General features: G+C 36.2%; 1 protein-coding gene across 5 annotated transcripts in view; it reads right to left on the bottom strand.

The window, feature by feature from the left end:
- The window catches only part of Kiaa1328 (KIAA1328 ortholog), a 226,847-nt gene that overhangs the window by 83,029 nt on the left and 118,932 nt on the right, over positions 1-24,886 (bottom strand). For all 5 annotated transcript variants that reach the window (XM_055625418.1, XM_055625415.1, XM_055625414.1 and 2 more), the window contains 2 exons: positions 22,389-23,065; positions 15,480-15,584 (listed from right to left, as the gene is read on the bottom strand). In XM_055625418.1, coding sequence (XP_055481393.1) covers positions 15,480-15,584; positions 22,389-23,065 — 782 coding nt within the window. The remainder of the gene's footprint in view (positions 1-15,479; positions 15,585-22,388; positions 23,066-24,886) is intronic.

Raw genomic sequence — 24,886 nt, forward strand, 5'->3', positions numbered from 1 at the left:
TAGGGGAGTTCACTGCTACTGGTATCACTGCTTCTAGGCCTCTTTTGCAAATCTAGGAACATGCACAAATATTCTCTCACAGTTAAGTTTTTGTAAACAGGTAATGTGATTTCATATATACTACTGACTGAATTGGTTTCCATTATTTTTATTTACTTTTTCCAGGTGTGATATTTTAAGATAGAGCCCTTTGAAGGACATTATGTTTATCTGAGGCCACAGGGGTCTCACCCCAAACCTTACAAACACAAGAAAGTAAACATGTCATGGTAGAAAGTTTACCTTCTGAAACTGAGAAAATAATAGATTTCTGTTATGCTCAAGTTGACTATGGCAATATATAAAGACAAGTATATATAATTCCTCTACACTAATTTCATACCTACTTGGTCCAGCTTTATCTATTTGTTTCTCTGTTACTTTGCATCACAGCAGTTTCATGCTGATAGATGATGGGTCATCAGTGTTAGTGGCCATACAGGACAGGAAGATTTTACTCTAGATAAGGATTCTTCCTTTGATGCACATAATACTTCTGACAAAATTGCCATGGGCTTGCAAAATGTCCATGGAATCACAGCATTCCCGACAGTCCTGTTTCTCACCATTTCTTTAGAGAAGTGAAGTATGGCAAGTGCTCACATTCAAGTATTTAATCTGTGCTTAGTACATCCCTCCACCATCATAAAACAACTATCTCCAGAGAAAGTAAAATGGCCTTTTTGAAGACTCAGTTACAGGGGTCAGACAGGTACTTTGTGGGAAGTAAACAAGCTTCTCAAGGATGCTCTAAACCTCTGTCCATATTTGGATGCTGCTTTTTTTCTGTATCTGGGATCCATGGGCTAGGATAGAACAGACACAACAATGGCTCCATTCACTATCATTCTACTGATTCACTAGCAAAATTTTGACCTTAAAGGGGAAATGCTTCTGTTAGAAACAATAATTTTCATAGAACTACAAGTTGGTATTGCTACTTGGACACTGTAAAAAAATTCATACCTCTAAATTAACAGCTTGAGGAGGGAGTTACTGTATTCTCTGGGGTGACTGATCATGATTACCAAAGGGAGGAGTTTGCTTAGAGTACAAAGGCTCTGTTTGAATTATCTCTTGGTACTATTCCCATAATGAAAGATGATGGGAAAGATAATCCCTTTAAAGCAAATCACAAATGGCCTAGCATCTTTGGGAATGAAGGTTTGGGTGGTCTATCAAATAAAGGAACTACTATCAAATAAATGGCTGCTTGTGGCACACTGGTAATAAAAGAAAACTTACAAATACTAGCTAACACTAGTTGGCCAGTATTAGTTATAAATACTAGTAACTTACAGAGATGAAGATTGTGGTAATTTTAAATATTACCTTCTAATTTGGTTCTGAATGTGTCATTATATGTTTACTAACCAAAGAGTTTTGCTTCCTTCTTTTTCATGAACCTTTATCACATAACATTAGATACAGTAAAAATTTACATCTTAATGTCTTAGTTGTAAGGAGATGAAGTAATACATATTCCCTTTGCATTCTCCTCCAGGGAAGGGGTCAGCATTGAGTTCAGTGTGTGCAGAGTAACTGTACAATGAGATAGAGAAATGGACATTTCATTATTCTTTAGAGGTTAATTATGGTTGAATGATATGTATATATATGACAATTTCAAAAGGCAAGGGATATGATGATGTCCTTCGTGTGTCAAAATGACAAGGCTAAAGCACCCAGTTAATGAGATTAAACACTAACAGTAGTTGTTACTGTTGATCAATGTAAGCTACAGATTCTGAGACTTATATTTTATCCAAGGACCATGCATGGACATAACCTAGAACCCTGCACAGATATAGCCTGTGCCAGCTCAGTCTCCAAGTGTGTTCCTTAGTAAGGGGAACAGGGACTGTCTCTGACATGAACTCAGTGGCTGGCTCTTTGATCACCTCCCCCTGATGGGGGAGCAGCATTACCAGGCCATAGACAATGCAGCCAGTCCTGATGAGATCTGATAGGCTAGTGTCAGATGGAAAGGGAAGAGGACCTCCCCATCAGTAGAATTGGAGAGGGGCATGGGAGGAGATGAGGTAGGGAGGGTAGGATTTGGAGGGAATGAGGGAAGGGGCTACAGCTCGGATACAAAGTGAATTAACTGTAATTAATATAAAAATAAAATAGAAAGAAAGAAAGAAAGAAAGAAAGAAAGAAAGAAAGAAAGAAAGAAAGATAGATAGATTTGAATAGGGGTGATTCCAGTTCTTAAAAGCTGAAAAGCAAAGCCAGGACTTTTCCTGAAAAAAGAACAAATGTCCTCTGAGATCTGCAGCTTTGTCATGTTTCCAAGTTCTAGCTGCCCTTCCAATAGCCTGTGTTATGAGTTCAGTCTTACCCTGCCAACACCTAAGCAAACTAATGTCTCACAATATATATTTTCTCTGATTCTGTTTCTCTGGTGAACACAACATCAACAATGAGCTTCTGTCCATCAAACAGCCCATGGATCAAATTCAAGGTTAAGCAATTAAGGCTTGCACACAGTGTACACCAAAGTAGAAAATGCCAAACACCAGAGTAATGCAGAAAATCAATCTTCACCACAGGAGCAATGGAGAAAGCAAATGAGCTCAATATAAAAATTTCTCTGCAGGATTATAAAAAAATTAACACTGTTTCATATGCAATGGTAAGTTCTTCTGAGACAGCATGTGCCTAGTGCAAAGGATCATAGGCCAATTGAAATGACTGTATTCTCAAATATTTTATGCATGCTTAGGAACAAGGTCGTTATTTTTGTAGCTTATTATCTAATAACTCTTTAACTATTCTAGGTATCCACAGAGTGCCTACATAGGTGCTTCCATGAAGAATACCCCTTAAAAAACATAATGAATGCATTTACTGACTGTTCTTTTATTTGTATGTGTTTATATGAATGTTCAGAATCTAAAAGTTACATTTTTAACTATCTTTAGGCAGTTAGAAAATCGAATCGAAGATATTGCTAATTAAAATTAAAATATTTTATGGCATTTAAAAAGTTATGTTCTTTCACAGGAAATTCTTGGGACTTCTGAAAACAAAAATCAATAAATTGACTTGATAATCACTATTCTTAACCTTGCTGCCTGTACTCATTAGGAGGTACATAAAGGTCATATATGCCAATGGGATGTTTTTTTGTAAAATGATTTTTTGCTTCCATCTATTTTGCTTAGTGCTTAAACCTCCTAATGCAAAACATCTAATGAGTGAATATTTCACTTGTATAAATGAAACAGCACAATAAATTTATAGATTCCTTCAAAAAATTTTCCTGCACATAGTTTATCAGTTGGCTCACAATATATAGAAAGAGTAGACCCTAAAAAAGGGTTAACACCTAAAAGTTGTAGGTCTCAGACTGATCTTCACTTATTGGGGCCTACAAAAATAGTTATAAAAAGTGAAAATTATGACCACTTGACATCTTCAAGTCTGTTGTTTTTCTCTATCTCTTGAGAAAGTGTTAAAAATACAAGATGCCACCTTTGCTCCATGTTGCAACAAGAACTTTTATCTTTCAGATTTTAGCAGGTCAAGGAGTTATTATTTAAAATGAGATCAACTTCTCACCCATAATAAGCCCTAGATAAGGTTAGCAAAGTGAGCATGCTCAAGTAGCAATGAAACTTCCAATTTCCCAATACCATTAAAATGCTGTCAGCTTGGAAGAAAATTACTTTTGAAAAGTATTAATGTAAATACTTAGAGCATAGAATCACTGTTATCCCATCCATTCATGTACAGCAGGTACGCTGTAAATGTTTATACAATTTATTACTACTGCTTGTAGTTAACTAGTTGTAGCAACAGCATTTTTTAGGAAATATCTCTGATTTCTACAGACCATACCGGTTTCAAATGAGCAAATGAAATGCCCTGGGAAAGCTATGTAGCTAAAAAACAAAAACAAACAAAAAACAAAAACAAGAAAACACTATCCTGAAAAATCTGTAAGTTGTCATATAACTAACTAAGATACCATGCACTATAATGTACTAACATGACAAATATTCTTTAAAAAGTATCTAGGTATAAGAACATGAAGATATGACACATGAAAATACAAAATCTAGGCATAGGCAATGCCACGTATGGGGGTGGGGTGGGACAAGAGGCTTTCTTTTCCTATTTGAGGGTTTTGATCTGAAAAGTAACAATAAATCATGTATAGACAACAGCTGGGAAGAGCCCTCGGTGTCCTTTCCCTTCAGGAAAAGGACTAGCCATCCTTTGAAAGTCAGTGTTTTGGGCAAGGGTGAAGAAAAGTGTCTCCATCTGAAGAAAAAGAAGGAAGTTCTGTTGCAGAAGGTACACAGGGCGAGACAACAAGTACAGGCACCAGACTGTGCTGGCCTTACCCTTACTTCTTCCCATGAAAATGTGCAGTGTATTTTAGCAATAGTCCTCCCTCTTGCTTAGTTTCTTTAGGTGTACAGATTTTAGTAGGTTTATCCTATATTATATGTCTATATGAGTGAGTATATACCGTGTGCATCCCCTCTGCTTCTGGGATAGCTCACTCTAGATGATCTTTTCCTATTCCTATCCAGAAAGGCAAAGAGGATGGACATCAGAAGAAGGAGAAAAGAGGGAACAAATCAGGACTCTGACACAGAGGACCTCTGAAAAGCTCTGCCCTGCAGACTACCAATGTAGATACTGAGATTTATGGGCAACCTTTGGGCAGAGTGCAGGGAATCTTAGGAAAGAAGTGGGAAACAGTAAGATCTGGAGAGGACAGGAACTCCATAAGGAGAGCAACAGAACCAAAAAATCTGAGCACAGGGGTCTTTCCTGAGACTTCTATTCCAACAAAGGACTATGCATGGAGATAACCTAAGACCCCTGCACAGATGTAGCCCATGGCAGTTCAGTATCCAAGTGGGTTCCATTGTGATAGGAACAGGGACTGTCTCTGACATGAACTGATTGGCCTGCTCTTTAATTACCTCCCCCTGAGGGGGAAGCAGCATTATCAGGCCACAGAAGAGGACAAGGCAGCCACTCCTGATGAGACCTAATTGACTAGGATCAGAAGGAAGGAAAAGAAGTCCTCCCCTATCAGTGGACTTGGGGAGGGGCATGCATGCAGAGGGTGGAGGAAGGGAGGGATTGGGATGGGAGGAGGGAGGGAACCACAGAGGGGGGAATACAAAGTGAGTAAAGTGTAATTAATAAAGAAAAATAAAATAAAAAAAGGAAAAAAAAGAAAATGTGCAGTGTACTCATCATGAATTTATATTTTTAAAATTATTGGTTACACATAATTTTTAAATATTAAATTACTAGTAACAAAACAATCAACATTACAAACAGGATTGGATAGTACTCTTCCTCTTTACGGCACCATAACAATTATGGTATAGAGAAAGATTGCAAACAGTTCCCTTGGAAAATTCAGTTTAAAAGCAATTCCTAAACAGTGCAAACAGGTCCAAGTGTGCAGGAGTATCTTCTGGGAATGTGTGTGTGGGAAGACTGTGTATTCTGGAGCAAAGCTTTGCACCACTTATTCAGTTCTTAGTGACAATTAATTCACTTAGAATTTTAAACAGTACCAAAAACGTGACACATTTTAAAGAAGTTATAGTTGCTCTAAGTGATGGTTAGTGAGTTCAGGGCAGTGCCATAAACATCACAACCTAAAGTTACCTATCAGTTCAGGTTACCTACTAGCTCAGTCCCAAATGGATTGAGACCTAAACTTACAACAGTGAAAATGCTAGCAGAAACATAGGGCAAGCTCTTGGGACAATGTTATGGATATTAAGTTTTTGACACATTCCATGTACCTAAAACAAGATAGAGGATAAAAAAAAAATCTGTACAGAAAAGGAAACAAACATCAGAGTGAAGAGACACTATATAAAGAGAAAAAAAGAAACTTATTTATAAACTATAACTGAAAAGTATTAATATACACAATTATAAGGGAACCGAAGAAACCAACAGCAAAAATAAAAACATCTCAATATCCTTATGTTAAAAATGGGAATTGTTTCTAAGAAGACATTTCTCAAAAAACATTACAAATGACCAATAGGTATATGAAAATAAAAAGAAAAATAGGAGGAGTAGAAGGAAGGGAGGGAGGAAGGAAGGAAGAAGGAAGAAGGAAGGAAGGAAAAACGAAGGAAAGATGACAGGCAGGAGGGCCCAACAGTCTGTTTGTAACTCTGTATGTCCACATCCTGTTTACTCTTTGACATTCTTCTCACAGGTATTTCCCAAGGTTGAGTTTATGTTTCTCTCTTTTTTCCTGAACTTTTTTTCAGAGATTAACACCTGCACTTATAGGTCTAACCCTAACACTCATAACTCTAAATTGAAACCTCTAACCTTAGTGTTTCTGAAGAGATTTAGATCCATTTCTTAGTCATCTATTAGAGAGCTCAGCCTGAGAATCCTCCCTGCTTAAAAGCCCAACTGCTAACAATGGAAGAGACTCCTAGTAAACATTCAGTGACATTCTCACTTAAGCATTATCTTTTTTTATTTATTTTTTTTTATTATTTTTTTCTTTTTAGTTACATTTTGTTAACTCTGTGTCCCAGCTGTATCCCGCTCCCTCATTCCCTCCCCAACCCCACACTCCCTCCCTGGTCTCCTCCCTGCCCCTTTCCAAGTCCACTGATAGGGGAGGACCTCCTCCCCTTTCATCTGACCCTGTTTTAGGAGGTAACGTCAGAGGAAGGGTGGGATTGGGGAGGGAATGAGGGATACAGCTGGGATACAGAATTAACAAAAATGTAACTAATGAGAAAAATAAAATTTAATAGCAAAAAAAAAAAAAAAAACTGCAGTTAACTGATAAAAAGAGCAAAACCCATCATCTGACTCTTATACCAGTCATTCTTGAATCATAGTGATTCTTCACCAATCTGTTCTAACATCTTTCCCTCTGTACCACTCAGGCTTCAACCCTGGAACCTGATACTTAAAACTTCTTATAATTTAACCTAATATACTAGCTTATTCTTCAGTTTAATTTTCCCTTAATCTACTTACAGTAAAACATTCCTGCTACTGGTCTTCACATACAAATGTCAATTTCTTCATTTACCTCTGAGTGTCTCCAGCTGCCTTCTACTGGCAGAAGAGGGAGAGGAGGCCTGTAGTCCTGGATTGTCAACGTCCTAAATTATCTTTCAGGAGTTAGCTTAAATTGTATTTATAGATAAATATCTTTTATGTTTTATGCTTCTTACATAGCCCTTACATTCTAAATAAATGACAAACATTTGTACATTGCTTTTTCTTTTTTGATAAACTATATAATATTATAGAACTTAATTACAATTAATAATTTTAAGTTACTGTACCTTTAAGAAACTATTTTATTAAATAAATATTATAAAATACTATACTATAAAATAAAATATCACACATCCAAAGTAATGCGACCCAAAGTCTATGCAACATAATGAACCTTTATAGAGTAGGAATCAGCATTCAGAACAGAAACTGGGAAGCTTCTATTAAATTTTACACTTTTAGCACTGACCAGCACTGAGTCCTTATTCTCCTGAGGGTGATATCTTCCCTACATTCCTGCTATACTCAACAAATGACATTTATTTATTTATTGAGCTGAAGGGGATCCAACACAGAATCTTAGTATTATAGGCAAATGGTATACTACTGAGCTACATTCCCATCCCATACTTATTTTTTTTTCAATAGCAGGCATTTAATACAGTGTTTAATTGAATAAAGTGTATAATAAAGTTTGGTTAATAAAGTGTTTACCATTATATGAAAGTACAAGGATGGTGAGAAATTTAGGAGTCTGCTTAATTAGAAAACAGCTACTTTATGCTCAGTCAATAAACAAACACCCAAGGAATTAAATAATAAAAATGGGCCTGAAAACAGTCAAAGATGCTGGTGAATTAAGCCAGTTCCATCTGTGTTAATTACCTTCCAAGGGCTTGGCTCAGCTGTGCCCTATGATTTGAACTTATTTGTCATTAAGGCCTTGCATATTATTTATTTCTATTCTATAGCATTTATGCAGGAAGGCAGCAATGGAAGCTCCCTTGTCTGTAATTTTTCCCACAGATAATAGAAAATAAATTGCAATTAGATTCTGGTAATTGTATATAATTAACTCAAAATGAGCTGTTAATTATAAAAAATATGTTTTTTAACTTTCTCATTATCTCATTTATTTTACTTCCCAATTCTTAATGCCTCACTTGAGTTAGTTTGATATTTTAAATACACAGAGTACTTTTATCTCTGTGTATTTATAAATCACATAAATTTATGTGATTTAATGTTCAAATAAACAAAATTTAGCTTACGATCAAATTTTATCTGGGGAGTTCTTTTAATGTCAAAGAGCTCATGAGGTAGAAAGAAGGTCATTCTCATAATGGTTCATGTTTACTTTTCTAAAAGCAACAGACATTCTAGCTCTAAAACTACTACCCAGGCTGCTCATGGCAGTACAATAACCTTCACAGATCCAGGTCTGCTGTCTGGATAAATGGAGATGAACACCATTTCCAGAACCAACTGAATCAGGGAGAAATTTTCTTTTCCTTTTAACATTTCATTTTATATTTAAAAATTTAAAAGCTCCTGAATGAGAATTCTTGGCTTTCCAATGACTATCACACTGTCCAAGCACTTACCAAAGCTGCTTCTAATTCTTACATGATAATATATTAAAACTCTATATTTTCATTGTTCATACTAGGAAATAGTTTTCTGGGAGCAGTGTATAATCTTACCCTACTATCTTCGCAATTTAAAATTTTAGCGCATACACACCCTAGCAGCTAGAAAACTTGCTCAAAGCTTGTCCATCTCTTCATGGAGCACTAACTTTCAAAGCATTCACTATATGCACCTGACCATTCAGAAATCAATAATATTCAGAAATCAACAATGGGAATTTGAATTGTTACAAACTTTCAGGAAAGAATTAGCATGGTTATGTGCATGGCTATGACTGCAATATCTGATAGAACAGGAACAAGTTAAGGAAGAAAGGTTTATTTTTGCTCACAGTTTCAGTCTATGGCATGAATGTCAGTTTACATCACAGCAGACCAGAAACCAGAGGCTGGGTATAACCTTCAAAGAACCACCTGTTGGTAACCTACTTCTGACATGTAGGCCCATTTCCTAAAGCCTACCAAAATACTGCTGGGAGAAGAAGGGTTCAAATCACAAGTCTGGGGGGTGGCAGTAGGGGAGGGCTACATTTCACATTCAAACCATAACAATTTGCCAAGTATAATTTACAATGATAAATTATTAAAAGTATCTTACAGAAATACCTTCTGGCCTGCCAACTTCATTTTAGAGGAATTTATCCTTTAAAAAATTACCAGAATAGCTGGGTGGGATGGCAGTACATGCCTTTAATCCCAGCACTCAGAAGGCAGAGATAGGCAGATCTCTGTGAGTTGGAGGACAGCCTGGTCTACAAAGGGGGTTCCAGGAGAGCCAAGGCTGTTACACAGAGAAACCTAGTCTTGAAAAACCAAACCAAACCAAAATAAAACAAAGAAAAAAGTACCATAATACTGAATCTATTGATTGCTTTTAGTAAGATGACCATTTTACTATATTAATTCTACTGATCCATGAGCATGAGAGATACTTCAATCTTCTGATATCTTCTTCAATTTCTTTAAGTTTTTAATCATTTATGTTTTTCACTTGCTTGGTTAAAATTAGCCCCCCCACCCCCGCCGCCAGGATGTTTTCTATTATTTGAGGTTATTGTGAAAGGTGTTGTTTCCCTGATTTCTTTCCCAGTCCACTTGTCATTTGTATATAGGAAGGTTACTGAGCTTTGTGTGCTAATTTTGTGTCCAACTATTTTGCTGAATGTTTATTAGCTGTAATAGTTTGTTGGTGGAATTTCTAGGGTCACTTATGTATATTACCATTTCATCTGCAGATAAAGATACTCGACTTCTTTCCTTCTTATTTGCATAACAAATATCTGATTTGAGTTAAGGCTCACTCCATGAGATGGAACCCAGACCTGACACTGCTAGGGTACCCAAGAACCTGAAACTAGATAGGTTAGGGACCTATAGGAAATTTAAATACTACTGTTTTGGTAAAGAAAATGCTGTAATAAAGTGATTTCTAATGACATTCTCCTTCTTGATTAGTCACCATCAGAGACATTTCCCCCTGTAGCAGATGGGAACAAAAACAAAGACCCACAGCCAGCTAATGTGAGGAGAATGAGAGGCCTTGGAACATTCTGCCCTATAAGGGATGTCTCCCATTAAATCCCTCCCCTCAGAGTTCAGAGAGCACTATTGAAGAGGAGGGAGAGAGTGTAAGACCCAGAGGGAATTGAGGATATCAATCATCAAGGCCTTCTAGACACAGCAGAACTGGCACACACATGAACCCACAAGAGAATATGGCAGCCTTCATGGGTCTGCACCAAATCAGGGCCATAGAGCTGAAAGGAGAAGTGGATACACCCCATGACAAATGCAGAAAATATCTCCAGTTGATATTCACTTGCATACAAAAAATTACGTTTCTCCAACGAAGTATCACTGGCTAACAGAAATGAACTCAATGGCATCCTTAGAGGTTCTAAGGCCACTTTTTCTTATTTTTTTCTTTCTACCTTACAGGGTTTTGTTTGTATGTATTATGGCTTTCCTTTGGGGTTTTTATAGGATTCCTGAGTGTACAAACATGTGTGCTTCTGCATTTATATTTATTTTTGTGCATTTACTTAGGCTGTTTTCTCTATTTGCTTGTCATATTCTTATTTGTTTGTTTTTTATTTACCTTACTTTATTATTATTCCTTAGATGCCTGTTTTCTAACAAGAGACAGAAAGGCGGTGGCTCCAGATGGAAGGGAAGATGGAAGGAAACTGGGAGGAGTAGGTGGAAGGGAAATGGTAATCAAAATACATTGTATGAAAAAATGTTTTCAGGAAAAGAAAAATTACCAAAAGAATATATGTTTCATAATGCTCACCATATCATAATGTGCAATACTAAAAAAATGAAATAACTTGAATGTTTGGAGATAGAAACTTACTAGTTAAGCTGCCTATATATACCTATGCACTTATAATAATGAATTAATATCTGTAGTGGTTCTAATTCATTCTTCAATAATTTACCACAAATTAATTGGAATAAATAAAATGAATTTATCACTTTATAATTTTATGAGTCAGAAGTCTGATGGGATCTCACTTGGATAGTGCTTAGGTGTTAACAGGGCTGTTTCCTTGCTCATTGAGCATGCTATTTCCTTAATGGCTGTCAGATAAGGCCTGTTATTTTCCTACTTGCATTCTTTGGTCTATGTTCTCCTTCCTCCATTTTTAAATCCAGCAATGGCAGGTTAAGTTACTTTCATATTTATAATCTCTGATTCTTTTTTTCCCCACGTGTCTGAACCAGCACTTAAAGGTTTTCCACACTTACTGACTATAGTAATTAGACTGGGCCCATTAAGAGAATCCAGAGCAATCTTCCCATGTCGTCATATCCGCAAAGCCTCTTTGCCATGTGAAGAAACAGACAGATTCCAGTGATCATGAGCTTGAATACTTGTGGTGGAGAATTATTCTTTTAAAAAATTGTTACATTTATTTCATGTTTGTTTAGAGTGTGAATGCCATAGTGAGTATGTGGAGGTCAGAGAACAACATTCAAGAATTGATTCTTTCCTTCCACCACACAGTCTCTGCGATGAAACTCAGACCATCAGTCTTGGCAGCAAGACTATCTCACTAGCACCTTATGGGGGAAATATTCTGTTTACTACAGGTGATTATCTAAAAACTTGATAATTGTTAAGTACTATGTGTGTGTGGACATCTAATGTGCTTAGATTAATCTGAAGTGTATACATATGCCTGTGTCTATAAGCATAAAGAAAGGTTTGAGAAGCTACATCAAAGAGCCAATAATTGATTCAACTAAAACAGTCAGGATAGGAAATAAGAAACAGAACAAAGGGAAACTGGTATCTTCTTGATATGTCTCATTTTATTTTTTAAGAGATGTCTTATAAAAAGGTATTTTTAAAAGGTATTTTAAATTTTTAATGAAGGTTAAAATATTTGAAGATTATAAAACAATTTTATACTAATATAAAACATCGATTTATTCGATATAGAAATTATATAAGTTTACATCTAAAATTACAAGATTTCATGTGCATTTTATTTCCTTCTGTTAACTTACTAGCATTTTCATGTTTTTTTAATGGCACATGTAAATAAGAAAGATATATATATTAATAAGAAAATATTTTAAATAAAAATGTAATAAAAAAATAATAAATATGTGTGGGTATTGTGGCACACATATTTTTAAACAGTCTAGGTCCTTTATTTTTCTGTACATCAGGCCATGAACTCATATGGAATGGGCTCCAGCAGCTCTGGCTCCTTCCCTGTTGGTCCTCACAAAGTGTGTGGCACACATCCTTAATCTCAACACTTGGGAGGCATAGGCAGGGAGACTTCTGAGAGCTCCAGGCCAACATAGTGAATAGTGAAGAAATACAGGCCAACATAGCTACATAGTGAAGAAATACAAAGTGCTAATGAATACAGACAAATGTTCATCTTATTTGAATATTGGAAAATTGCTAATAGCAACAGAATTCTCTTTCCATTGATTAAGTTGCCAAGTGTAGCTTAATTATTCAAATCAACATTAGAAAGCTAATTTCCTTGCCTGATTGAAAACATAACTGTCCCTTTTTGAAGCTTCTCTGTGAGAACAGTAAAAGGATGAGAAGGATAAAAGCCTTTCAAGCCGTACAAATGTGACACTACGTAAAAGATGTCAGAAAGGTCAGAAGTCTGAAAAGCAGATATATGAGGTGAATTCAATCAGCCAACTATAAAAACAAACAAACAAACAAACAAACAAACAAACAAAAACTGCTATGGGTAGGGAAGAAGAAGGGCTGAAACATGCCCATGCTGGAGAATTCCTGAAAGCTTTAGGGAAGGCAGGATTGCAGCAACAGTGAAAAACAAAGCAAAAACAAAACAACAACAAAAAAACTGCAGCTAGCTAAAGTGTTCTTAGCATTAAAATGCCAAGCTGCCCTTGACTCTCTGTCCCCACTAGTGTAGAAGGATGGAGGTTCATCTCCAGAAAAGCGGGAAAAGTGATTGCTGACTGGGGAGATGGCTGAGTGGGTAAAATGCCTGCTGGCTGTGATCCTTAGCGCCAATATAAAAAGCAAAACACACAAACAAGCAAACAAAGATAATCCTCAACAGGCACAGTGTCACATGCTTGTAATGGGGAGGTGGAGACAGGTGTATCACCGAGGTTTACTGCCCAGCCTTTTTGTCAAGTTCCATGCCAGAGACATGTTGTCTCAAAAATCAAGGAAAGTGGGAGGTGGATCTGGAATGAGTTGGGGGGAGGAGTGGAGGGTGAATACAACCAAATGCATCGTATGAAATTCTCAAAAAGGTAATAAAAATATCATATTAACAACAAGGTAAATGACACCCAAGATATGATGAGCCCAAGGTTGCCCTGTAGCCTCTACATGCATGCACACATGATCATGTGCACATGTGTATATGTGTACATAAGAATGACTCTAGACTTGGGTGTCTTAAATATAGTTGGGGGTAGAAAGCCATAGAGTTCAAAGGGTAATTAGGTGAAAGCATACACAGTAATGTTCATGGGCCTTTTCGTCCAGAGAAGGACGAATGTGGTCCTCACATTAAGAGCTGGTATGGTGTGGATCTTAATTCCTGAGGAATTTCCGGTGGTTGGTGGTACCTTTAGGAGGTCAACATAGAGCACAACATTGGGGACACACTCTTGAAGGGGATATTGGAACTTGTTCCCTTTTCTCTTTTTGCTTCCTGGCTACCATGAGGTAAACAACTTTGTTCTATCAAGTGTTCTCTACAGCAAAATTCTGCCTCACCATGGACCCAGAAACAATAAGCCAACTTACCACAGACTGAAAGCTCTGAAATAAAAATAATCCTTTCATCCTTTTGAGATTTTAAAATATATTTTGTCACTGTAATGAAAATCTGACTAACAGCAGCCTAGCTCATAAAATGATGCCATCCAATTTTCCCAGCATGTCATACAACTTGTCCTTAGAACTAACTACCAAAGAGAAAAGACCTATGAGCAGAAACAGGTAGGGATCCTCATGGCTTCTACCTAATCACAGGGAACCCATGAGTTGACAGACCTTGTTAACACACATCAAAAGCTTTTAATAGTTGTTTATTGCTTTTGCTTAGAAATAAGAGTGGCCTACTAGACAGTTGTGGACAAAACAAACTTGAACTTGTTGAAAACACAATAATGTACTACGAACAGAAACAGCTTCAAGACCTACTATAAATATCTTCAGAGATATGAGAAAAATGACACATATAAAACAAGAATGGGTGAATATTTTTTAAAAGCATGTTTGAAGAATAGTGGTTCTTGGACATTAAGAATTATAGCAATAATAAAATTCAACAGAAACACTAACAGATAAAATTCAGAAAGTTTCTTAGAAACTAGGAGGGACAGATGACTAGTAAAAAGATGAGAGGAGAAAAATGAAATGGAATATGATCCTAAGAAATTGAGCACCTGAATTTCAACTCAAGTTCCAGGAAGAGAGGACACAAAAAGAAAACTGACAGACTGAAAACAGAAACAAAAACGGACAACAAAAACATTTCCTTAGATTGAACAAAGTGTCCCAACTGTAGGAGTACACTGTCTTCCCAGTATAAAACAGGTTATTAAAGGCTAACTCATGAACAGTAGCACCAATGTTAAGAAAATTCACAGAAAGACAGGTCCAAATACTTTTCAAAGAGAATGAATCACAAAAAGATTAGTAACAAAACTGAATTGATTTTAAAATGGTAGTAAAAGTGAAACAGGTTAATAAAGAAATATTGGTACCTACAGTAGATACACAACAAATATTTGCTGAATAAATTAACATAGTTTTACAAAGTATTAAATGATACCAGAAAAGTGAGTAAATAAAATTTTGAATAAATATAATCTTTATTACTTAGTACAGAATACACAATGATTATGAAAATTAAAAAAAAATGTTTAAAGATTGTTACAGAGAAGTAGCATTGTGATTTTTATTCTTTTCAATTTTTTCAAAATTGTATAATGAAAATGTATGTATATACTCTTAAATTATCAAAAATAATAATAAGGACTAGGCATGTAACTCATTCACATGACCTGTGTGTCTTGGTGGCAAAGGTAGGAAGAAGAGAAGTTCAAGGCCAATCTTGGTCACATAGTGAGTTTATGGTCAGCCTGAGACAGGAAAATGCCTCAAAAATATTGCTATCATCAACAGTTAAAAAACCTAATGATAAACAAAAAGCTATAAATTATTATCAAATACGTTCTAACTTATACATTCTTAATATTTTTGTTTTCTTCTACCCTCATATTTACCTTGGTCCACAGTCACTCCCATTCATATTCAGATCCAGATCGGATTTAGTAAACTCCTTATCAGCAACCAGTTCTTGAGATGTAAACATAGCTTGAGTTCTTAACCTGTAAAAATAAATTTAAGAATTTCTAATCCTGAAGCACCTGATAGGCTGAATAGTAATCCTTGGGAAGCCATGCTCTTCAAGATAGACACCAAAAATTATGTTCACATTACAACTCAACTGTTAAACATGAATGCAGAGGCTGGCGGGCACTCAGTGTGTGTGTGTTCTAAAGGCATGTTAAGTAAGCACATCAATTTATAGGACTTATAGATTTATATATTTTATAAGATTTATAGGACTTTAGATTTTCTTTATAGAAGCATGTGGAAAGACTGGTTAGAACAGAATTTAAAAATTCAGGATTATAATAAATGTTTTAGGAGCACTTCAAGTATCAGTATCAATTCTAGAAGGTGAAAGCTTCTGTCTATTCATTGCTGAGTGTTTTGTTCATTGTGTTAGTTACTTTTGTCTTAGTTACTTTTCCTGTTGCTGTGAGATAAAACATTATACAAAACAAAACAAAAAGCCAATGAGAGAAAAGGCTTATTTGGCTCACACTTTGGTGGTATAGTCTATCACAATGGGGAAGAGCTGAAAGTAGGAGCTTGAGGCAGCTGGCTACTTGCATTTGCAGTCAGGAAGCAGGAGTTAAATCCTAGACTTAAGCTATCTTTCCCTTTTTTCTGTAATCTAAGTCCCAGGTTCAGGGAACCACATACCCAACATTTAGATTTAGGTCTTTCTACCTCAATCAACCTGATCAAGGTAAGCCTTTCCATGCATGCCCAGAAGCTTGATATGATTCTGTCAAGCCAACAATCAACATTAACATCACAATTTCCATTGCTGTAACAAAACACCTAAGTAAACAGATTAATGGAGGAAGAATTTAACTCATGGTTTCTGAGGTTTCATCTTAGGGTAGATTGGCTCTATTTCTGTGGGCCTGAGGTGAGGCAGAGGAAAGCTGTTAAACTCACGTCAGCTTTGAAGCAAAGAGTGAAAGGAAATACCCATCAAAGGAAACAAGGTTGAGTTATCCTCCAAGGATGTCCACCTTGTAGTCTTTACTAAGTCATAATAATGTCACAAGTTATGAATTATCAAGAGTTTTAGTGGAAAAATCAACTCATTGATGGATTATTCAATTAACTCAATTAGTTATTTAGACCAGTGCCCTCATGATACAATCATTTTCCTTAGGTTCCATCTCTGAACATTGCACTTGTAACCAAGCCTTCAACATGCAGTCCTTTTGAATAAACACTTCAAATATAAGCCATTCACATCAGCATGGTCTAAATAAAGACTCCTATAACTCTCAAACATTATTGCCCCTGTAAAACATAAACTGAGAATATGTCTAACTTCTTAAATTGACACTTCAAAGAGCTAAGAGATCAGTGACCAATATATTTTCTTTAGGCCACAGACAAAAATAGAACTAGGTGTCCTGGTTAATGTCTACTGTCAATTTGACATAAACTAAGAGTCATTTGGGGAAAAACAAAACAAAACAAAACAAACAAACAAACAAACACCACTGAGAAAATAACCCCACCAAATTGCTGTGGACATTTTCATAATTACTGATTGATGTGGAAGGGTCAGCTCAGTTTAGGCAGCTCTAATCTGTGCTGGTGGTCCCAGATGTTGTAAGAAAAAAGGCTGAGCAAACCACAGGGAGAAAGCAAGTAAGCAGAGGTCCTCCATGGCTTCTGTTTTGGTTCCTGTCTTTCAGGTTCCTGCCTGGCTTAATTCTTGCCCCGACTTTCTTCAGTGATGGATTATTATCTGGAATGTAAGAAATAAACCTTTTCCTTCCCAGCTTGCTTTTCTTCACAGTGTTATCACAACAATAAGAACCCTAAGACAGAAAACATATTATCTACTGAGATTTATTAAGACCACACTCACATGTACTGAGAAGAAAAAGCTGTTGAAAACATAGCACACAAACCTTCTATCTAGAGTTTAGGGATCAATCACTGATACCAAATATGTGATGTTTAATATCTATTCTTTCAACTTTTTAGAAATGTTCTCTGGTTATATATACAAGCATATTTTCAACTGTGAAATCAAACTATGAAGCAGTAAGAACATCATGAATATAGTTTTCATCACTATCTAAAGCCATTTTTTTTACTTGTAACTATACATAGTGGTAGACAAAGAGATGGAATTTACAGTGCAATTATATTGTAGTGACACACAAGGTGATAGGTAAATGAATGTATAAACTGCTAAAATCAGGCAACTGTGAGAAAAGAGTAAGAAAAATAGTAATAACAGCAGTCAGAATAGCCTCTGCAGCAAGAGTAGAAATTATATTGATGACAATAGTAGCAACCACGTGTGGAATGTATCTTACCTATATTATTGTACTGGTCTTCACAGACAGTCCAGTAAAGTAATACATATATGTATCCACAGAGGAAAGTGGGACAGGCCCAGGTACAAAACTTGCCCAAGGTGATACAATTTTTAAATAGTGGAGGCAGTCCAATTTTTTATACCCTAGGTATACAGTATGTACATTATAAATGTTGGAGACAGAGACGAATATTTATAAACAGCCTTGCACTACTTTACTCTTACTCCCAAATGAATTTATGGTAGTTCTTGGTACTGCAATTTCAGATAAATCTTTGACTAATTTAGATAGGATTCACAAAGCAAGACTTTCTGAAAGCACTGACTATGTAATCTCAACACAGCAGAATCAATTATTTATCAGAATTTAAGTAAGTGTTAATGTCTTCCCAAATTCATTTCAGTGGGAAAGGCTCATCCCCAAACTCTGAACTACTTTAACAACTTTAATTTTATGTTACTTATTTGGTATTCAATTATAGACTGTCTTTCCAATACATTTCCTGAATATCCTAAAGCACCATAAATAATACCATGCGCATAACTAGAATTAATTTATTACTGCAATTGAAGTGAGTTACCTGACCACTTGAATTACAAATTTAATAAAGATATACAATAGTTCATATCCTGCATAAATTAGTGTGTGAGACTGTGCATAACACACTGAGATAGATCAAGTTTCATTCCACCACGTATTCCTCCCACATAGTTTTGGGCAGAAATAACAAATGTTTTCTAAAGCAATGAAAATTGAGCTGAGTTATAGGTCTATGTCACACAAAACATACTATGGTGCTCATATATATATATCCTATAACTTAAGGAGCTAGTGAGAAAGAAACCAGGTCTAAAATTAAGTAGTATGATTTTAGCTATTTGACAATGACTATATGAGGTGTAGATAACTGGAAAAGGAAAGCAAACATATTTAAGCCAAAGGAGAACGGATGGCATGAAAAAAAGAATACGAATAGTATAAGGCAAAAGTTATAACAAGGCAAACTTTCAGAAAAAAAAAAACTTCTTAGGAAAAATGGGGCAAATGGGTACAGAGATGACTGCAAATTACAGAAAGCTTTGCAAACTAGGTTGATTGGCAGCATGTAATATAGGAAAAGCATTTACTGGTTTTTAAAATTCAGAAGTGGTGAAAGGAAGGCATTGCATCAGGAAGGTTCATTCACGACAGATATTCTCGGCTCATGACACTACTGTGCAGACTTTCAGTTAACTCTTAAGTGATAAAACTGCATAAATCTAAAAAGTAGGCCAGAGAGTAGGTCCACTTTCAGCCTAAAAATATGAATCGTGATACTGATTAAATAGATAAATCAAGGCTCTGACTTCTGACCTGTCCCAGCTAACAATGGCAGGTCAGCTGATTTCCACAGTAGAAAAGCAGTAGGAAGAAAGAGCCTCCTCTAGTTAAAAATGACTTCAGCTTGGTGTGTTGACAGCTGCAACCCCAGGATGTGGGAGAAGGTAGGAGAAACACAGGTTTGGGCTAGCTTGGGCCACAGGTGAAGAATCTGCCTCAAAAAGCCTCCACCAAACTCCACTTAGTGAAACACCAAGGATTTTCTAAGACTGCAGATAGCAACTACCTAGGGTAATATTCATTTATGCAATAGAATTGATTCAATGAAATGATAATTTGAAGAAAGTAATTCTGAATACAGGAATAAATAGAGTCAGCTTAAAAATAAAATTAGGATAAAGACCCATGGTAGAACTCATACCATTTCTGAAGAGTTTTCCAGAAGACAGACATCTTTAGAATATAAGAAACAAAACATGAGAAGCTTTTTGTTTGTTTGTTTGGTTGGTTGGTTGGTTTTTTTGAGTTTGTTGGTTAGGGGTGTCTAAAAGACTCCAAAAACCACACAACTTATTGCTGTTACCCTTGACTGACCCCCAGAGGTGGAAGGTCAATTCTTACTGCCCAAGACACTATGCACATCAAAAACAGGACCCAGAGTCACGTGAGCTGCAGCTGACCTACATGTCCCTTCCCTGAGGAATAACTTTGTTGGCACCACAAGATACCAGCAAGCTTCCAAGGAGATGAGCAACCAACAGCCCAACACAGCTACGATGCCTATGAATGAACTTGATGACTTTGAAGCAAACAAAGAAAGACAGAAAGATGGGCAATAAGTAGAATGGGCCCATAGTACTGATGCTGTGTTTTAAGGACTCTGTTTTCGTCCATATACTTAGAATACCAAAAACATGCTGACAGAGAAACCTCAAAAGCATGGAAAGGAGGAAAAATTCTCCCCATTTAGTCAAAGAAGCAAGAAGCTTTTAAACAGTAAAACTACTCTTAATGTTCCACTCTCGTCAACCACAAAATAAATGTGGGGCATCACTTGCCCTGTTCCCACCAGCAGAGGCTGAGTGGAAGCCAGACTTTCAATTTCTATGGGCTCTCATGAGGCAGCTAAGCCCTCTGCCTCTGAGTATTAGAGGGCAACACCCAGTGACTTAGGCTACAAACTAAGTGCCTAGAACAATGAATAGACAATACTAAGATGGAAAAAGATCTAATGGGAATATGGAATATTAGAACAGACATTACAAAGAACACTTCTAAATATCCTTGAAATAAAATCGAAAGACAGAAAATCTCTAAAAATGAAACAGAAGACATAAATAAAAACCAGGCAAAAATTAACTGTACATTAGAAAATTGCTCACCTGAGAGAAGTAAAAAAAAAATATCACCAGCAAAAATAGGAAAGACAACAAACCTCACTAGATTCTTGTAAATGACTAAGAGACCATAAAGTAGAGTCAGACACCTGACTAAAGCACAACAGAAATAACACAGTTGGATTAAAAGCAGCAGTAGCATTCAGGGACCATAATAAAAGGATTTATATTTATATTTATATGAAGTTTAAGAAAAGAACATGGATGAGGCTCAAAAAAATGTTACAAAAATAATGTTCAAAAGCTCCCTAAATATGGCAATCTTTGTTGTGACAAAAATACCTTTGTGTTTTATTATGGTGGTTTCAGCAAACTAGACACTCAATAAAATAGCAGCAGTAACCACACACACTGTACTAATGCTAATTCACAAGTTTAGTTATGTAACCTGTAACCCATCAGTGAAAGTCATATGGAATATCTCAATTATTTTTAAAATTGGTCATGAACCTGTAACTATTTCAAAATGAAGTTTAAAAGTAATTATGAATATGTATAATGTAAAATGTATACATATATAAGATTTTCCTCAAAAGTCAGCTACAACTCTAAAGAGATAAGTGTTTCTAATAAGATTCTATAAGGGAGAATAGTGGCCACAAAGACAAAAATAATGAGACAGAAGCATTTTCCTTAGGAAACTTACAATTCATTGTCTTTTAAGGATATAAATACCACATTTTAAAATTCTAAATATACTTATATATGACTTACTTATAATTTTCTTAAATAGTAAACTTTATGCTTATGAATGTAAAATTACAGTGAAGAGTACATAGCATCAAAATAGCAAACCTGCTTTTGAAACACTGTTGTAAGGAGATCATTAAGAAGAGAACAATGAAGGGTGAGCGTATATCTCAGTGGCAGAACACTAGCCTAACATGCACAAGGCCTAGGGCTTGAGCTCCAGCACCAATAAAAATTAAAAAATAAAAGGGAAAGTACAGAGCAAATATGATCAACACGCAGCACATGTTTTGTCCTTATGTAACATACTACTACATGTTCTGAAATCTATACAAAGAAAACTTCAAAAGATTACTTGGGAAAAAGTAATTTTTAATAGAAAAAAGTATACGGGTATGTTCATTAGGACTAGTTATAAGGCAGGCTATGTTCAAGACTAGTAAGTATTACATTTAAATGGTCCTCATGATTTGTTTTATATGATGTCTGAAAGACATGATTGTAGGATGAAGACAACCAATCATACTTTTTTACAATGTGATTCTACACTCTGAAATAAACAATTTACAATAAACAATTTAATGTTTAAATCTCCATAGTGATACCAAATAGCAAAGCACATGGTTATCACTGGAACTTGGGAGAGAGCTCTGTGGGTAAAGAATTTGCTGCTCAAGTATGAAGACTTGAGTTCTTCATATTTCAATGCCCAGATAGGTACGATTACATGTGCTTGTAACCCTAGCTTTGGGGGTAGAGCCCAGGAGCTCAGTGGACATGGTGAGTTCTGATTTAGCAGAGAGTCTGTTTTAAATAAGTAAGGTAGAGAATGCTAGATAGATGAAGGCACTTGAGGTCCTCTTCTTGCCTACACATGTGTAGACACAGCACCCTTGCACATAGATGCATTCATAGCTTCTATAGAAGACAGGAATCTACTTGTAGTCATAACTAATATGCACTCTAGCAAGTCAAGATGCTGAAGAACCTCTATGAACTGAAGTTTGTAAAAACCAGCATTTGAAACTGTATTCTCCAACCTACAGACAGTACTGAAAGAACAGGGAGAACTTACCTATTGTAATCCAGTCGGGATTGGTGCAGCTGCTGCTGTTTAAGAAGTAGTTTTGTTTCTTGCTGGACCAGCAGATGCTGCAAGCGTTCCTTTTCAATTTCTAGTTCCATTTTCTGAAATATCAATTGTTGCCTTCGATCTTCTGAGAGCTGCTTTTTGATGTCAGTTTCACTGGAATGCTGTGGCACTCTACCATGCATGAGAGGTGCCCAGGAAATCCCACAATGACTGCATGATTCTGGATGTGTCTTAGAATATTGAGGGGCCATGTTTGTAGAATGATAGTTCTCATGAACATAACTTTCACTTTCAGAGAATTTATGACCACAGCACTGGCTAGATGGAGCAGGTGGAAGGTGTGGATATTCCTTGATCTTCAACTCTTCTGGTAGAGCTTTCTCTACTGGGGTTGCATCTATTGGTTTCCTCTCTGGAGATTGATAAATACATGTTCTGGTTTCTGATGACACTCTTTCTAAACCCTCTTTGGGATGGTAAAGTGTTATTGGTTTCAAAGAATTGCTCCTCATTGCCATAAGGGATTCTGAAGCTGAGCCCAGGTTTGCTGACTGAGGTCTTGCCTTGGTCTGACAGTGAGTTTGTGGTTTGGCTACACTCAGGTAGGAACCATCCAGGTCCATCAATGAAGGTTGGTGAGTGCTTTTCCTGTTGCTTATCTAAGAGGAAACACAGAAAAAAATGACTTCTGGTTTTTGTTTTTCAAAAATAAATGATAGATGTTTACTACAACAAAACTATTATATCATTTTCTTAAATATTAGAGTATCCACATTGTTCATGTTCCACAAAGCCACATGCATTTTCATACAACCTGTATTTCAGCAAACCTATGGGAGGATAAGAAAGTTTCAGCATTACTACTTGCTGCTTATGCAAAGCTTATTGATTTTTAGGAGTTGCAAATACTTAGGATTACATAAGTTAAGTTTAAGATGCAAACACATTAAATATTAAAATCTAAAAAAATGTATATCTTTTAATATTGAGCAAAAAAAAATTCACTTAAATATTCTCTGGCCATCACACAGAACAAGATTTGATGTAAAGCATCTTACATAATTCTGAATAGCTACTGCTAGATGAGTTTTTATAAATATCTTAGATATCTTTAGAGAACAGATAGAACCAACTACTTTCAACTTGTATAATTCTAATAAAAAGCAGTTATTTAAATACAAAATATTTAATCTCAGCTATAAACATAAGTGATTTTTTTTTTTTAATTAAACCATTTAAGGGGTTACAGTCTACTAGAACTCTGGCAGAAAGGAAGCAGTTGTCCATTTGAGTTGCCAGGTCAGAGCAAGCTTTCCCAACATTTTTTTTTCTGTAAATCTGTTCTATGAGGAGAGTGAAACTTTGTCTACATCAATTATTCTCAAACTTTACCAGGTATGATAATTATCTGAAGGGCTTGTTAAGCATGAAAGGCTGGTTTCAGCCACAGAGTTTCCAACTCTGCCTGGAATGCTCAGCTCATTTGTATCTCTAAAGAGGTTTTCAAGTGATGTTGATGTTCATCTGGGATCATGCTTTGAAAATTTGGAATCTGACTCTGGCCTTAGAAGATTGAGTTGGCATTAGCTCAGCTCTGAACATGTTTGATTTACTATAAGCAAGCAGGTTTTCTCTCAGTGCCTTTCAGAAACACGGGGTATCTAAATTCTAGGCTGCTCAAGTTGAAATATTTTAGTTTCATGTAAATGCTGATGGGCAACTTGTTGCTGATGGGCAGCCTGTTTATCAAGTTGGATAGTTGGGATTAATAAAACAATAAATAAAGTAAAGCAGAAGAATCAATTTTTTAAATAAATTTATTTACTTTACATCAAGACAGCAGTTTTCCCTCCCTCCTGACCTCCCAGTCCTTCCCTGGATATCAACCAGCCCTGGCATTATCAAGTTTCTGTAAGACTAGTAGCATCTTCTCCTATTAGTTTACTAGAAGAAAAGGGTCCAAAAGGCAGGCAATACAGGCAGAGACAGCCCCTGCTCCTGCTGTTAGGAGCCCCATAGGAAGACTCAGCTATACAACTGTTACATATGCACAGAGGTTGTAGGTACATCCTGTGCAGGTTCCCTGGTTGGTGGTTCAGTCTCTGTAGGCCCTTATGAGCCCAGGTTAGTTTATTCTGAAGGTTTCCTTGTGGTGTCTCTGACTCCCTCTGGCTCCTACAATTCTTCTTCCTCCTATTCTGCAGAATTACCCAAGTTTCACCTAATGCTTGTATGTGGGTCTCTACATCTGTTTCCATCAGTTGCTGGGTGAAGCCTCTCTGATGATGATTATGCTAGGCTCCTGTCATGCAGAAGTGTTTTAATCAAAAGAAATTGTTAGGGAAGAATGTCATTCTCTAAATGAGTTCAACAAAGTTTAGATTCTTCCTAGGACAGTCTTCTACAGCCAAAACTCTCCCATTGACTTAGATTTTACACAAAATATATGAGCACCACCAAGTAACTACAAAGATGAGTTC

The sequence above is a fragment of the Psammomys obesus genome, unplaced genomic scaffold, assembly GCF_907164565.1.
Source record: "Psammomys obesus unplaced genomic scaffold, mPsaObe1.curated_primary_1811, whole genome shotgun sequence".
In the NCBI taxonomy this organism is placed as follows: domain Eukaryota; kingdom Metazoa; phylum Chordata; class Mammalia; order Rodentia; family Muridae; genus Psammomys; species Psammomys obesus.